The 16,641-nt window shown below is 35.8% G+C and overlaps 1 protein-coding gene across 5 annotated transcripts; it reads right to left on the bottom strand.

Annotated features, from left to right (window-relative positions):
- Positions 1-960: 960 nt before the first annotated feature.
- On the bottom strand, positions 961-6,505 carry LOC110818489 (leucine-rich repeat receptor protein kinase HPCA1-like). 5 transcript variants are annotated; one of them, XR_015817928.1, is made up of 6 exons: positions 5,725-6,505; positions 5,406-5,623; positions 4,862-5,053; positions 4,542-4,771; positions 3,877-4,126; positions 961-3,729 (listed from the first exon to the last, which is right to left on the bottom strand). XR_015817928.1 is itself a non-coding variant. In XM_088216254.1 (3 exons), exons 1-3 carry the CDS (start codon positions 5,008-5,010, stop codon positions 4,019-4,021), a joined length of 495 nt encoding a protein of 164 aa, XP_088072380.1. In that variant the 3' UTR covers positions 3,825-4,018. The 5 variants fall into 5 exon arrangements, 1 of the variants encoding a protein (XP_088072380.1); XR_002540426.2 differs by having other exon boundaries at positions 4,542-5,048; XR_002540428.2 differs by having other exon boundaries at positions 4,542-5,045.
- Positions 6,506-16,641: the final 10,136 nt, after the last annotated feature.

Genomic DNA, 16,641 nt, shown 5'->3' with positions numbered 1-16,641 from the left:
CTAGTACTTATAATAGATCAACACATTTTTCAAGGTGTACGATTGTCCTGGTTGTTTTTCTACGAGGGCATTTATTTATGCATATAAGGGTGTCTTTGTATTTCCTACTTAATATCATCCCATGACTCAGTCTATTGGACAAACAGGGCATCTAATGTGGGTCTGGTGGCTTGGTAGGATAGAGTATATATGGTGGCATTCTCTTTTCTAGGTTTGTAAGTAATCTTATAATCATACTCAAACAACTTGAAAACTCCTTTTTGCAGTTTTGGTATAGTGATGCGTTGCTCTAGTAAGTACTTGAGGCTGCGTTGATCTGTTTAGATAAAGAACTTTCGGCCCATATGGTAGGGGGTCGCCAAGTATGGATGAGGATCATGACTACTATCATTTCTTTTGCATAGATTCACCATGACTATTTAGATACCCCCAAGGCTCTACTGAGGTAGGCTACTGGTTTGCCTACTAAGTGAGAACTACACCTATTTCGTCCCCTGATGCGTCCATCTTAATGGTGACTGGTTCATTGAATTTGGGAAGAGATAGGATTGGCGTGGAGGTCATGGTTTGCTTTAACTTAGTGAAAGCTTCGTTGGGCAGTGTTCCATTCAAACTACCCCTTTTTGAGTAATTAAGTTAAGGGCCAGATGATCAGTCCATAAGTCTGCACAAATTTTCTGTAGTAGTCCGTTAGTTCTAAGAATCCTCTTAGTTCTGTAACTGTGCTGGGCTTGGGCCAATATATCAGTGCCTGAATTTTATTTTGATCCACCTAAACTCTTTGGGGTATGATAATATGCCCAAGATATTCCAGTTTTTGCTGCCCAATTTTTACGCTTGATAAAGAACTTGTGCAACTTCAATATCTCAAACACTTGTGTAATATGGGTTTGGTGAAAGTGCCAATCTAGATTGTAGATTAATATGTCATAAAAAAATACCAATACAAACTTACGTAGATAAGGATAAAAAATTAAGTTCATAACTGCTTGGAACGTAGAAGTTACATTGCAAAAATAAAAAAGCATTATTAGATATTCCTAATGGTCCTTATGTGTCCGGAAGGCTATTTTGTGGACATCTGGGGGTGTACTCGGATCTGGTGGTACCCTACGATCAAGTCTAGCTTTGTGAAATAAACTGCCCATGTAACTCGTCCAACATGTCATTTATAGTGGGAATGGAAAATTGGTCTTTGATGGTGACCGCGTTGAGGGCCCGTTAGTCGATACAAAAGCATCAGGTGCTGGCCCGAATGAGGTCGTATTAAAGCATCTCTTTTACCTATTTTTCAATATCAGCTTTTTGAAAGTATGCGTATCAGTATGGCCAGACATTTATCGGCTCGGTCCCCTCCTTTAGGCAGATCTGGTGGTCCACCTCCTTGGCTGGTGACAGCTGATCAAGGTCAAAGAAGAGCTCCAAAAAATCGGCGAAGAGCTGCTGTATCTCCCGTTGTGCGGTCCTGGTGTCGCCCTTAGCTCTAAGCAGCAAGCAAATAACATATAGAGTGTTTACTTGCAGCCTCCCGTCAATCTCCCTCTGTGTCACTGGCCAGATGGGCAATGCGTCCAGGTCGCGCAACTGGCACCGTTGGTTGAGCCACTAGAAGTCCATGGTCATCCTCTTCCAGTCGCAGGCCACGGGTTCGAGCGATTCTAGTCACTTCACTTCCAAATCCACATTGAGACCTGTCAGTGGTAAGGAAACAAAAGTGAGGGAAAAAGGGATACCTTGGACTTCTATTGGGATATCATTGAATCGTCCTTGGCACCGCATGGGATGACCGTTCGCCACCTTGACAGAGAATGGCTTTGTGGGAATGACAGGAAGCCAAAGTCGACTGGCCACCTTTTTATTAATAAAGTTGTGCGTGGACCCGCTAGCAATGAGCATGATCACTTGTTATTATCGGATCATGGTCGCGACTCTCATGGTGCGAGCGGTGGCTCAGCCCGTTAGGGCGTGCAAGGATATATCAGGCTCGTGGGGTTCAGCTTCTTATTCTTCTTCAGCTTGCCCACCATCGAGCAAGAGGAGTTGGGGCTTTCAGCACCAATGGCCCACTGTGAAACGCTCGTTAAAGTTGAAGCACAGTCCCTGGGTTCGTCGGCGCTGCACCTCTTCCCAAAAGAGGCATCTGAGAGCAGCTGTGGAAGAAACTAAGGCACGCAGGGCCTGATCGGGTAAGGTCAAAGGGGTTTGTACAGGTTGGGTCCGCCCTGACTAGGTTAGCCTATTTTGTCAACCCATTTATTCTTCTCTTACTCAGGCCAACCCAATTGTGCCCTTCACCATCCTAGGCCAAAACATTCAGATGTCATTCGCTATCTCGGGCTTGAGCCCACCAATGAAGGCTCCCACTGAGACCCGTTGTGTCCACCCGTGGACCCTACTGCCTAAGCGCTCAAAGTCCCTTTAGTAGTCACGCAAAGGCCCTGTCTGTTTTATGCAGGTTAGGACCTCGTCCGGGTCTTCAAAATCAGTCGACCCAAATCTGGCCCATAACTCGTCCATGAACCAAGTCCACAAAACCTCTCTTCTTTCTTCTTTGTAGGTGCGGCTCATCCATTGCCACCAAATGTTAGCCTCTCCCTCCAGGTGGTAGGATGTCAAGGCCACCTGATGCGGTGCGACGGTGCCTTAGAAGTTGAAGTACTGGCCAACTCGGCTCAGCAACTCAATCGAGTCTCCTTTATAAAAGGTAAGTAGTTCCAATTTGAGTGATTTGTGGAAAAAGGGGGTCCGCTCGACGTCGTCAATGACGATCTCATCTCGAGCGGGGCGTGGCAAGTTGAGGTGAGGTATCAGGTTACTGTTGAAGCCTTCTTGTAGTGACACGACCACATCGGTCAATCGCTGAAGAGTTCCTTCGATCATGTGCAACTTATCGGTCATGCCCAACTCCATTCAGCTGACATGAAAAGGGTAAGGGTAAGGGTAAGGGTAAGGCTTAAGAAAGGGTAAGGGTTTTTCTGTTTTTGTGAGAAAATACCAGAAGATTTGAATAATTATGAGCTGTTTTATTAATGAATTGTGCTGCCTTTAAATAGACAGAGTTACAACTTAAGATAAGAACTAAAGATTGAAGCAAATCAATAAAATCAAATAAATACTGAAAATCTAAAAGTGGAGAGTAGCTTGGCCGAGATTTTGGGTAACCTCTTTTGTTGGAGTTGGTTGCAAGCACGTGCGAAATGTGCTGAAGTGAAGCACGTGTAAAAGATGCACAAAAGGTCGGTCCTTTATCTACGGTTAACCCATGTATCGTGGGTTTGGTTTGGGGATCCTCTGCGATCTCTAGTTTTTATCAACAAATATGTAAATAATACACATATATATAACATCAACTATGTAATATATAAATATGTGCATATATATTACAATAGGTTCTTATACTTGATTGATATGAATTACATCCTAAATCGTGTCTCCTATAAGTTCTTGTACCTAAATATGTGTATATATATATATAACACTATATATAAATATGGGCATATCTTGATTATTGTTCTCTCTTTCTGGTATGATAAAATTTTCATTAGCAGATACTTTTCTCTTTATTTATTACCAAACATGATTATATTTAAAAAAAAAACACTTAAGTTTATGCGCATATATAGATATATACATATATATATATATCATCCCAACTATGTACATATATATTGCCTTTTACCTTTTCTCATATGATAAATTCTTCAGTATCCATGATGCTTCATCCTTTATCTGTTACCAAACATTAAACATTCATTATATTCAAAAGCAAAAGCAAGAAGTAAGATATACACAGTACATGATAGGCAAAAATATGAGATTTTAGGTTTATGTTGAAATATATATCATTACCCATCTGTTGAGTTAAGTGAGACTTACAAATGATTCTAGACTTAGATTAATAGAAGAGTTTGAGGTCCTTCTTGGTTTTTCCATAAAGACCACCAATATATATCTTTTGATGCTCCTCATTACTATTTCTCTTGTTGCGTTTGTCATCGATCACAATGCCTTTACTTGATTAATGCGACATCATCATGAATAGATCTTCTTCAAAACTCTTCTTATTGGACTCTTCTTCCACCCTTTTTCTCTTTCCCTTTCCCTTCCTTGTTGTCTCCTCCACCATCTATAAGTACCAAAAAATCAAGTCAATGTAACTTTTTTTATATGCACATACTAATAACTACATATAATATAATTAGCTTAAATGACTTACTTGAGAAGAATCATTCTCATTTGTTATATCTTTTATTTTGGAATTCATGAATTTTGTTTATGAAGACTTCATCATCTTCACAGTGACACAACCAATTTAAATCTAATAATTTGCTCACGAATGAAAAATAACAATTTCAATTATATACGTTAAATATCTCCTACCACTCTCTTAGGCATTTCCTCCTTGATTGATTCCTGTAAATTAACAGGCAAACCAAGTATTTCTGACCTATTGAAGTACTTTCCACTAGGGGGAAACAACGCAAGCTGCACCTCCAGATAATAATCAACATTGAAGAAAGGATTCTGAATAAAAAACTGACCCGAGAATGGAACAAGTTCACATTCGATAAGTCCCTAAAGGAAGGTCCTCTGAAGTACAATGTCTCCTCATATGGATAACCACACTCACAGCTCTGGGGGCTCAACTTCTGATCAAGCGGACACAATTTGCTTCCACAGTTTGCCAAACTGGTAGAATACGGCTTTGTGGGTTGCTGCTGAAGCTGATAGTAGTTAGTATTTGATAGAGCAGTCGTGCACACTGGGTTTCCTACAAGTCTGAACACTTGCTGTTAGACAAGTACACAGACCCATGATTCCATTCCTATCACTAATTAATTAGGTCAATCAACCATCTCACATTAATGAATCTGTAGATTCAGAATTCAAGGTCACTGATGATATCCTGTTGTCCTGCAAATCAACCAGCTGCAATTGTTCCCGATCCACCATATTTTTTCTTGGCTGCATACCTTCTTCCGTACTGGAGTACTTGATTGCCTTTTTCATTTTCTCGTATGATAAATTCTTCAGCACCCATCATGCTGCTACTCTTATATGTTACCAAACATTAAACATTCATTATTATTTGACTAAACTTATTATTATTTTGTAACTATTTGACTAAACTTCCGTTCTTCAAAGCAGAAGCAGAAACAAAAACCTAGTAAAAAATTCACTTAATATATATGTACATGCTGGCATATATAGATACATAAAAAAATAGATAATATAAAACCAAATGTATATATACACATATGGCCAATGTAAACATATGGACATTTAACACACCAAGCAAAATTGCATATTTGAGTTCGTGCTTATAGTTATTTTACTTAACCCTTTTCACTTCAATCAAATCAAGAAGATTGAAAAACGTTCAATTCACAAATAAGCAACTTAACTGATAATGTCACATGCTACTTCCCTTATCTGTTCCCCATCCACCTTACTTTTCCTTGGCCTGACTGCCTTCTTTCGTATTGGAGTACTTGTTTTTCCTGCTGGCACTGCAGAACTACTCCCTTCTTCTGCTTTTTTCTTCCTCGGCTTGGAAGTTGGATGCTTCTGATCCACCTACACCTCACTACTCACTGTCATTGCGTTAGAGGGCAATGATAATCTGCATTATTTAAAAAAAAGAAAAAAAAAAGTTCAGAGTTTAATATATATACATATACGATCTGCATTATTTATCGAGATAAAAGGAAAAATAAAAACTACCATTTTCAGGGGTTCGTCTTCTTCATTTCCCAATTCTTCACATAAGAGATTTCAATGATCTGACATTCTCTTCTTAACAGTACGGCCGTTGACGCCGTGGTCGTCTTCGTCCTCGTGGACGTCCACAAAATCAAATCCTCGTTTGCTGTCAAATTACGAGGAGGAGGAGCTTGTTCGATTGGTTCGGAAACTGGTATTGCTGTTGCTCTTACTTGTTGTGATGGCAGAGGGAACTTTGGCAAAAGGCCAGAATAAGAACAAAATTCGTAAGGACTGGACGGAGAGATGGAGCTTTTAGTGGCTGCCACGACGAGTCGGCCGCTTGTCGGCTTGTTATTGCCGCAAGATTTGAGTAATGAAACGTGGTCGGTCTTTGACTTGCATTGCGAGCATCTCCTGTCTTTGCGCTTAGATCCAAATTCAGTGTCAAACAATATCGGATTTTCCTTATTGCCCTCCAATTTCTCACGCAAGTCCACCTGTTTCTACTGTAAAAGTTTTACAGCCTAAGAAAACCCACAAACAAAAAAGAAAGCAACAAAACAAAAACGCGAACTGGGTGTGAATGGATTTGTATTTCAACACATATTTTTGGGATTAATTGGTTTCGTGTCATGAAAATGGCAGCTCTTGAATTTTGATTTGACCCACCTTCTTCTTCAAGTTTTTCAATATACGGCTGTATTTTTGGGCTCTCAGTTTTCGTATGAAACATGTCATACAGACAGAGATAGAGAGAGAGAGAGAGAGAGAGAGAGAGAGAGAGAGAGAGAAATGTGAATTGAGGATAGCGGAGAGAAAAAGAACAAACATATTTTATTATATTTCATCCCTTTAATTTTAACCTAAAAAATTACTAACTTCTATTTTCTACCTCCCATCTTTTGACTCATCTAACTCACACTAGGCCAGCTTTAGTATTTTCTGTTGGTGTTGTTTACAAGTTTATACACTCTCCTACAAAGTATCATTGTGGAGCAGCAAAGAAAATTATGCGGTGTATTACTGGAACAACTGAATACGGGATTTGGTATTTAAAGAATCCAGAATGTAAGTTATTTGGGCACACAGATAGTAATTGGGGAGGCTGCTTATATGATCGAAAAAATGCATCAGGCAATATGTTTTCTCTTGGATTTGGAGCTATTTCATGGAGTTTAAAGAAGCAGACAACTATAACTCTTTTCTTTATAGAGGTAGAATATATGGCTGCTACTTCCACTGCATGTAAAGCGATTTGGTCAAGGAGATTACTTGTAGATTTTGATCAAGAATAGAAGAGTGTAACAGAAATTTTCTACAATAATAATGTTGTAATTGCAATGGCCAAGAACCCAGCTATAACGGTTCCGAAAATTAAAAAAGAAATGTATATAATAATTTGAGTGCGGAATCGAAATAAAGGTTAAGGTTAACATCTCTTACACGATAACCTAAAAGTACTAAACAAACATCACAGAATAAATTCTCTGAAAGAAATACGTTAAATAGAAAAAATAAAGGGAACTATAAAGCATCTAGCATCTACTCACAGCTTTCTTGCGGATCGGGCTCGGGAACTAGGTCCTCTTGATCTGAAATGGTTAAATAAGGAGTGAACTACACTAGCCTAGTAAGGACATCACACTATGTCACCGACACAGAAGTAAAGATTGGTAGAAAATAAAAAACAACCAATGGAGCACTAGATTTAAATAAATTCGTTTATCATAAATAAAACCATTTACAGTTCACTTACCATTATGGAATTTATGAAAACAATCTATAAAGACAATAACATCATGCAGATCATAACTTCATGCACAATCAGTGACATAAAACATATCATAAATTCTTATTCATTGACAATAACTAATCATCACCGTTTCTCGTTTCATCAGCCTACTAGTATCCATGGGGATCCATAGGGGTGTCTCCACTACACATGAACCCTTTTCCTTAACAAGCTTAATTCCAGGGCCGTCCCCATACCCTATCCGGTATGAGTGTCAAGACATTAAACCTCAATACTCCGTCCGATATGAGGGTGAAGTGGACCGTCCCCATACCCCGTCCGGTATGAGCGCCAAATGATCAAGTCTCTATACCCCGTCCACTATGAGACAATGTTCACGGTAGGATTCCCTATGAACCCAGTCCGTCCACTATCTCTCAGGATATCTAGTGAGGCTATCACCTTATCTGTTTATTAGATCACATCCCTTTCTTGTTTATCCTTAATCTCCGTTACCAAATTAAAAACAATCACATAAATAATGAACATACACCCGATAATACAATCATATCTTAAATTCCAAAATCACATATTGGTCCAGTAAGACAGTAATACATGCATTTAAAACCCTAAAGCAGATATCATCATGCCTTTAAACTGTAAAATAAATCAACAGGAATCAACAAAGAATAATGTCCGATTTTGGGCTCCATTAGTAATCCGTAATTTAAAAGAAAGCTATTCCTAACTCTAAATTTTTTTTTAAGATTTCCAAGTCTATCTATAAGCTCTAATATAAAGGTTTTCTAAGAATCTACTCTGATACCAATTCTAAAATCTCAGATGCCTGATGGGGTAGAAGGGTGACTAATAGTAGAAATAGATACGAGTGCAATAATAAAATATATGTAACATAAACTATAAATCCTACACAACCAAAATATAGGATAAGTTTTTGTACAACCAATAAAGGTTCATTGAATAGATATGCACAAAAGTTACTTATTTACAAAAATATTTTTCATCAGAGCATGAACAAAATAAGCACTCGTAAATACTCTAGGGATCTGAGGAAGGATTGAGGTAAGCTTCGAGGGGCAACACTGTATGCGATTCATCACTATCATTATTTGAGAGGTTTCGACATAGAAAAAGTGAGTTTCATGAAATTCAATAAGGAAAATAGTATTTAAATAACATTGTTAAGGTTTAAAGAGTTAATAACCTTAAAATGAACCTTCTTACCCAATGAATGACATACCTTGGAGATCTGTCACGAAGTGAGGTGGACTTAGATATTTAAAAAAATATTTATTCTTCAGGTAAAATTCTTTTTTAAAAAATAAAATAGGGCAATAATCAATAGAGATAGACAAAATCATGTTTTCAGTCAAAAAACTAACCCAAACAACAATGCATATTGATGAAGAAACACAACATAAGAAATAATCGCATGTTTATATTTTTTACCATTCTTCGCACGAAACCATTCCGGCATATATCTGATAAAGGCAGAGGGGATTCCCAACTACCACTGTGAATGACATCATTTCATTTCATATCAGCAAGTTACGGTGTGCCAAGCCTCAGCACGTTACATTGTGTCATAACATTATAAGGGTGAGATCTATGACCATGGTTGTACATCGTTATTGTGGCCCCTACCTATGGCTTTATGAATCTGCTCTCGTTAGGGAGCACACTCATCATCACAGGGAGTGTTTCACCAATAAATTCAAATTCAGAAATAGAAATGTAACAGAAGCAGAAACAAAAACCCCTCAGAGATAACAACCGAATAAATTTTTAATCCTTTTTCTTTGTATCAATCTACAATCCACATACACCGAACTCATAGGTTCTTTCTACTTACCTCGGTATAAGGTCCATTGTAACACGATTTAGAAAAATACAAAACAGATTAACATAAAGTAATACGACAGTACATCAGTCATATTTAGTGTCACATGCTTTCACGGTCAAGTAAAATAGCAAATAATATCATGCATCATAACTACTCAGTTAATCTGAAAAGAGCACTAAGAGGTGTAAGAGAAATACAAGATCTCTTACCGATATTTAGTGGGCAACCGAATTTCTAGAAGTGTGTTGAAAGGGTACTTTGCATCTAAGACTCCCTTGGTGACTCCTATGGTTTTGTTCCTCATTTTCTCTTTCTAGAACTTTACTTTCTCTCCCTATACTTTTACTTTCTCTCTCTAAAGTTTCACTTTCTCTCTCTAAAAAATGAATGTAGGAAGAAGAATAAATGGAAGTGGATGAAAAGTGAGGGAGAATGGCCATATTTATAGAGTTGGAGGGTCCTTGGATGTATGCCACGTGGCATAAATTTGACTGTCCAGGTAGAAGAAAGGAAGAGGCTGCTAATGGTGGGACGCTCATAGTGGGGGAGGCTATGTCCTATCGGTGTGCAGGGCACGGGCGCGCTGGGCACGCAAGTGTTGGCATGCGTGCCTGTGCGCACACAATGTTGTGCTCGTGCGCTTCTTTATGCGCATGTGCAAATGCATAGGCACACCTAACTCACAACGTGTGTTCGAGGATTTTTCCCCCGTCTTCCATTTTTTGATTTTTCACTATTTTTCTCTCTTTTTTTCCTGAAAAATACTTTAAAAATATGTACATATATTTAAAAATATCTAAATCATATGTTCGTTTAAAAGTAGGCTTTTATAAAAATATACGTAAAAATATTAAATAAAAACTTAAATGGCCTTTAGGCCTAAATAGAAATTTCAACACCAAGTTTAAGCACAGAGACCTTGTGGTATTACATTTATAGTGGACCCACCAGTGTCCAGGTTAGGTTTTACTGGCATAACAGGCTGAGGACATGTTCAATAGGCCTTATCAGGTTAGAAAATAATAAAAAAGCATATTAATGGGCCCAATGGGCTGGACAGTAGGAAATTACCACGTTATCTGTAAAGGTACAACATATTTGGGATTTATTTTAGGGTCAGTCACTAATTTTAATATAAGTGTAAATTAACAAAGAAAGTACTAAATTCGTTTAACTGTTATCACGAAGGGGTCTATGTTATCTATCTGTTTATCGACTATTAGTGTATCACTCCCTGTGAATGGGTACTGTATTGGTCTTTCCTCTTATGAAAGTGAATCGCGGCATACTGTATGGGCCACAGTGGTGAAGTTATATTGTGATCATATAACTTCAGAATTATTATCTTCTAAATTGAACTTTTATCCCCATTCACAGTAGCAGTTGAGGATCCCTTCTGTCTTCACTGATATAGGTCTAAACGACTTCATGCAAATGTTTGTAAATAGTGGAAACCCAATCGAGTCAAAATAATTAGAATAGTCAATATTGTCCATTAGTCCTGTCATTAATTAAATTATAAATTGCTCTAAATGATTGTTTGCTATACATTTGATCATGCAGTTAAGGATAGATCAAAGGTTGTTATTTTAAAGAAAATTAAGTTAAGATTTTACTATGAAGTTTTTAGCAGTCACTAACATGCAACTATGATGTTTAATTGGTAAATGTATTTTCACAGTTTGCCTTAATGAACTTTTGAAACATTAATAGTATGGTTATAATGTTGTTTTTCCTTACTGAGTTTCATGGAACTCACCCTAATCGATCCATCCAGATGATGTTAAAGAAGATGATCTGCCTCTTAACCTGCCCCGCTGATGCTTGTCTGGATCCGTTCGTGAATTCTTAGATTATTGAGTGCAAAAATGCATCTTACTCTGGAAGACAAATATTTTATAATTGTAAAAGTAGCTTGAATGTTGTTTTGTATATTTATATCATGATAACTAACTTCAATGCCTCGGAAGTGTAATTATACAAATTTTTGTAAGAGACAAATGTAACTTCGCATTTTAATTTAGATTTATTTGCACTCATATATATTTTGTATTGGATACCACTTCCCATCGGGTAGTAGGATGTCACTTTCTATGTTGGAAATTTCAAATTTTAAATAAAAGAAGAATACTCAAGGAAAACATGAGGGATTCAACATCAACGAGGAGTCCAAGGTCACCAAACAATTGGCCAAGAAGAAGTCTTCCGAATCGATTCTAATTTCCTCATTCAAACACAAAATCCTCTATTTTCCAGCAAGTTTAAATCAAGTTCCTCCTAAGAAAATAACAAACTATGAAGAAGAAAAGATTGAACACAAAAGGGAGACCAAACCCTAAAAAGAGGGTGAGAATTGGCAAAGAGAGAAACATCTATCTTTTAATTATTTTATTGTTTTACATTTCTTATTTGAATTAGGAAATTCCAAGTAGGAATGCATAAATCCTACTCTTGGTTGGACAAGTAGATAAATGTTTATAAAAGGACTTTAAATCTTATGATGTAATCATAATTCAAGTATTCAATAAAATTAGAGTTTTGGCTTTCTTTTTGAAATTAGCTTTGCTAATTTATGAGAGTTTTCAAGTTCTTCAAGATAGGTAGCTTTTAAAGTCTTCTTAAGCTGGGGAATCAAGGATTGACTTATCGAATAAGTCATGGCATCAATCATTTTTATTTTTAATTTTATAATTATCTTGGTTTTTCAATCCATATTGGTGGGTGTAGAATCAAGTAGGGAGAGTGAATAAAGTTTTTTGATTTTATATGGTGTGATGTTCTGGGACTATTACGATCCTTCCAAGTCCCTCCCATGTCAGGAACTCAAGGGACAAGGGTTGGAACTATGTTATTTCTACCCCAAATCTCATATTTGGAAACCTCGGATACAACAATGACATTAGGGTTTCTCCCAATTTACACTTGCACACACACATACATGGTAAGGCGAAGCCAAGGCACGAAACAGACACAACCTTTAGGGAAAAGGAAGCATTACTAGAAAAATAATGGCTTTTAGTTATGGTGGCTCTCAGAGAACCAAAGGCTCTCGAGTTGCTTCCTTAATAGCTTCCTCTCAACTTTCCATAATTCATTTCCTCTCACTCAACCATCCTCCTCCTTCTCTTTCATTAGTAAATCTTCCCTGCTTGTACCCCAATGCTCCCACGCAGTCAACCTCTTTCAATTGTCTGATTAGAGAGGCCGCCCTAACTTACTCTCCTCAACGTCGTCACTCTTTTGTTCTCTCATATGGTTGAGATTGTTCAACTGCCCTTTCCTCTATCAGTCTGATGAATCATGCTGTTGCTCCTTCTTTTTTTTCTTACGTATCTGACTCCCTTAGATTGTGCATCCCTCTGTTATCGCCTCACTTTCAATTCACTCTCTTTCCTCTTCCCTCTCTGACAAACTCTTTATCTCTCTAGGATTTAATTTCAAGGAAGAGAAGTATTTATATAAAGTAAGGAGGGATGTGGATCATTAGATCTTGGGGATCAAACTTGGGTCATTCAATTAAGGGTTTTATTGGAGGTGTTTTGGTAAATTCATAAGCCTTCAAACAGGAACAAGTCCATATCGTCTGATTTCTTCCTACATGATGAAATCGTGACCGTCCGATTTGTCTCGTACTCCTATGTGGCTTAGATCTGGTTGTTCCTTTCCCTTGAACGATTAAATTGTTAGATCCCCTCTCCCTTGCACTATTGTTGCCCAATCAAGATCGTTAATTTGAATTTCCCTCCTATGAGTTGTGTCGTGCCACGCAGCTAATTTCGATTCGCTCCTCTGAGCACCTTGACAACTAAGGTGTTGAAACTCTCAAAAATTACAACTTTTGCCCTAATTTTAAAATTTTTTTCTTCATTTACATATTTTTCAAATTGCAGATTTTCTCTATTTTTTTAAAATCTTTTTCAATTTGACCCATGTGAAATTTTCTTTTATTTTTTCTTAGATTTTGAGATTATCATTCCCGAGTTCTTATACGAACGATCTTGAGTATCAACTTAGAAAGTCCTATAAACTTTACAATAATTAATAATTTTAAACTTATTGAAATACATAATGTAGAAGCATTATTAAAAAAAGGATGAATGAATACAGGGTGGTGGTATCAAAAGTTTGATAAGAGACTATGAGTTTTTTCTTTTTTTTTTGGCATTTTAAAAAACTTTTGTGACAAAAAAATACATGGGGGATAAATTAGGTAAGAAGATGATTGAAAGAATTTTTTGATGGGTTAGAGTTACTGTGGGTTTCATATTTTGTTTCCAGTCTAAAAGCATAGCTGATTCATCTAGGACATATCAAGTTTCTTTTGTCCTATTTTATATTGATCTTCTCTTTTGTTCTTCTATCTTTGAAATATATCATTTTAATCCAATATTGACTTGGAAATTTTGATTATTTACATCTCATAAAACCCTCTTATAGTCATTTACTTTGCTCTTCCTTTTCTCTCTTTTTTTTTTAATTTTTACGCTTTTTGTTTTTTGCTCTTTCTTTTCTTATTTTTATTTTTTTCTCTCTTTTTTCCATTTTACTCAATTTTACCAACCCCTTGACGTAAAATTTTTTAGGTTTTGACTCTCCTTTTTTATTCTAGAGAGTAATAATTCAATATTTAACTCTTCTTTATTATTTCAGAGAAGTATCATTTAATATCTAGTTAGTCTTTGTGATTACAGAAAACATCATCAAATTTGAATATCCCTTATTATATCATGATAATTGATATCTCTTTTTTGTTTAAATAGTAATTCTACTCATTTGCTATGTTTTCTCTATGAACTCTAAGTCGCATTCTAAACTATCAAATATACTCCTACTAGGGGCTCAATTAATCATCAAAAATTTTCTTTTTGAGGCATTAAATATATGAACATTAAGCAATTTAGGGATATTGGTCTTAATAAACAAATGCAATAAACAATAAATAAGAGACATTTAGGTAATTGGAAATATTTTATCAAATGCATAAATGTTAGTGAAAATCCTACTATCCAATTTTAATGTTCTTGTGGTCCAAGTTAACCATAAGAATGCTTACAAAAGAATGGAAAATATTCGTAGTCCAATTATATCAAGACCTTTTGTCGAGTAGAACATATTGTCATTGGATGAAGCCACAAAACCATTAGTCAATATTTACTCATATAACAAGCTAGAGACAACTTTTATGACACATTATCATTTTCTCATTAATATTCTCCCAATGTTCAAGTCTAGATGATGTATGTTGCCTACATTTAAGGTCTCGAGTCAAAGGCTTAGGTGAGGGAGGAATGTTGAGTTGGTGAAACAACTGTCACACTGATAATGAGAGATAAAACTTTGCAAAATCGATAAATTTTATAAATTTAGATTCATCTATAGTCCTACTAAAGCGAAATCAAGTATTAAAAAATTCAGTGGTATGATATAATAGATTATAAGTTCTAAAATGGTAAGGGGTAGGAAGGTGCCAAAGACTCACCTTACGATATATACTAAATGATTATGCCTTATTGTCGTTTTTTCATAATTTAATTAATATGTTTACAAGTCATGAGGAATGAAGAATGAAAATGCATATAATAATAATGACAACAACAACAACAACAATAACAATAATAATAATAATAATAACAATAACAACAACAACAAAAGAAACAAAAATAGAAGGAAAAATAAATAAAAGTACATCTCAGTTCTTTTGTAAAGCCAAAACACCTTTAAAAGCTCAATTATCTCTTAGTTAGCAAAAGATCATTCATAAACAATTTAAGGCATTTCATGATTTATTTTTAACTCATAGATCTATTCCCATTTTTCTATATTTGATTTTTGCTCTTAGTCCCTCCCATCTTCTTTGATTGCTTCCTTTTTTATTAATAGTTTTCTAAAAATTTATAAATTCAACTACCTAATGACTAAAGGCTGATGTTATTCAACATAATTATCAATTCTTATTCAACGGACTGACATTATTCAACTTAATTATCAATTCTTATTCAACAGTTATTTTAAACTCAAATTCCTACATGTAACAATGATAAACTAACATAGGGAGCTCTAGGATAAAAAACACCTTAATCATTACTTAGCATGCAGAAACTCAATTACGTAAACTAAACTCTCCCTACTTCAGTCACACCTAATAAAGTTAATGCTATCAAGGTAACTGAAAAAATAAAAAGAAATTTAGAAGACATCATAACTTACCCAATAAGTCGATTCAAGATTCTTCAACTCAACAAGATGGTTGAAACAACCTTCCCTTGAATAATATTTAGGAATTAGCAAAGGTAATTTAGAAAAAAAGGCTGAAATTTTATTATCAAATATGAAGTTATTGTGAATTACAACATAAGGTGAGGTTTTTATATAGGCTTTCACCAAATAAATTCTACACAATTACAAACACTAAAATAATACCAAAACTCTTAGCTTATCTAAATCTCAATCCTCAAATAATATTAAAATATTACTAAGGATAAAAATTTAATATTAAAATAATAATTAAAAATTAATAAAATATTATGTAGATAATTCTCCTCCCTTTTACCATAATTTTCAAGTGCTTTAATTCTTCATGTGGACTTCAATTTGTAGAAGAGTCCTATGTGGAAAAATAAGCATTTAAAACATGTGAAAAATAGGCAATAAGATAAGAGTCCTTTCAGTAATCAACCTCATGTCTGCACGCCCCATCCATGTGGGATGGTTTCCGCGTGCATGCAGCACTACGGGTGTGTGCGGTTTCTAGTGCATGCCCATGACCTTGTTCGTCTGTGTTCGGCTCCCCTGCTCACTTCGCATGTCAGCATGTTGTTCTTGCACAAACACACTACTTCAGAGTGCAACAATGATCTTTTCACACACTTCTCATCCTCCCTCACACGGGAAAGTGTCTCACAAGTGCAAGACCTTCTTCTTGCACAAATAATTTCCCACACATATGAATAAATATGTTCACATGGGTGACACAAGTTGTTCGCATTTCTCCAAGGCTGATAGGCCTTACTTGGTTCTTCTCTTAGGTGGTGGCCATTCTTGGTTGGGCCAAAAGCTGGTTTTCTTTTTTTACCTTGAGATCTTTATATTGTATTTAAATAAATATTTAGAACACAAAATCACAATCCATGTAAATTGAGAACAAAAGAAAAAAATTAGTGGAAACATACCATGATCCATTATGGAATTAATTGTTCTTAACAATTAGGGTTTTATTCTTTTAAATTAAAATAATCTTAGAGTATGTAAGTTTTTATGTTGAATGGAAAAAAAACCTCTGGACAATTTTAAATTGAGGACCATAACCCCTTAAAAGGACACATAAAAAGGTACATACTTT

The sequence above is a fragment of the Carica papaya genome, chromosome 3 (genome assembly GCF_054855325.1).
Source record: "Carica papaya isolate Zhongbai chromosome 3, ASM5485532v1, whole genome shotgun sequence".
Taxonomy (NCBI): domain Eukaryota; kingdom Viridiplantae; phylum Streptophyta; class Magnoliopsida; order Brassicales; family Caricaceae; genus Carica; species Carica papaya.
This window is presented reverse-complemented; position numbering and strand designations above follow the sequence as displayed.

Coding starts and splice junctions, on each gene's coding strand:
- LOC110818489 (XM_088216254.1), bottom strand. CDS start 5,010: ATGAAAAAGGCAATCAAGTACTCCAGTACGGAAGAAGGTATGCAGCCA. Junction 4,780..4,861: donor GAATCTACAGATTCATTAAT/GTGAGATGGTTG, acceptor GCAAGTGTTCAG/ACTTGTAGGAAACCCAGTGT. Junction 4,127..4,541: donor TGAACTTGTTCCATTCTCGG/GTCAGTTTTTTA, acceptor TGGTACTTATAG/ATGGTGGAGGAGACAACAAG.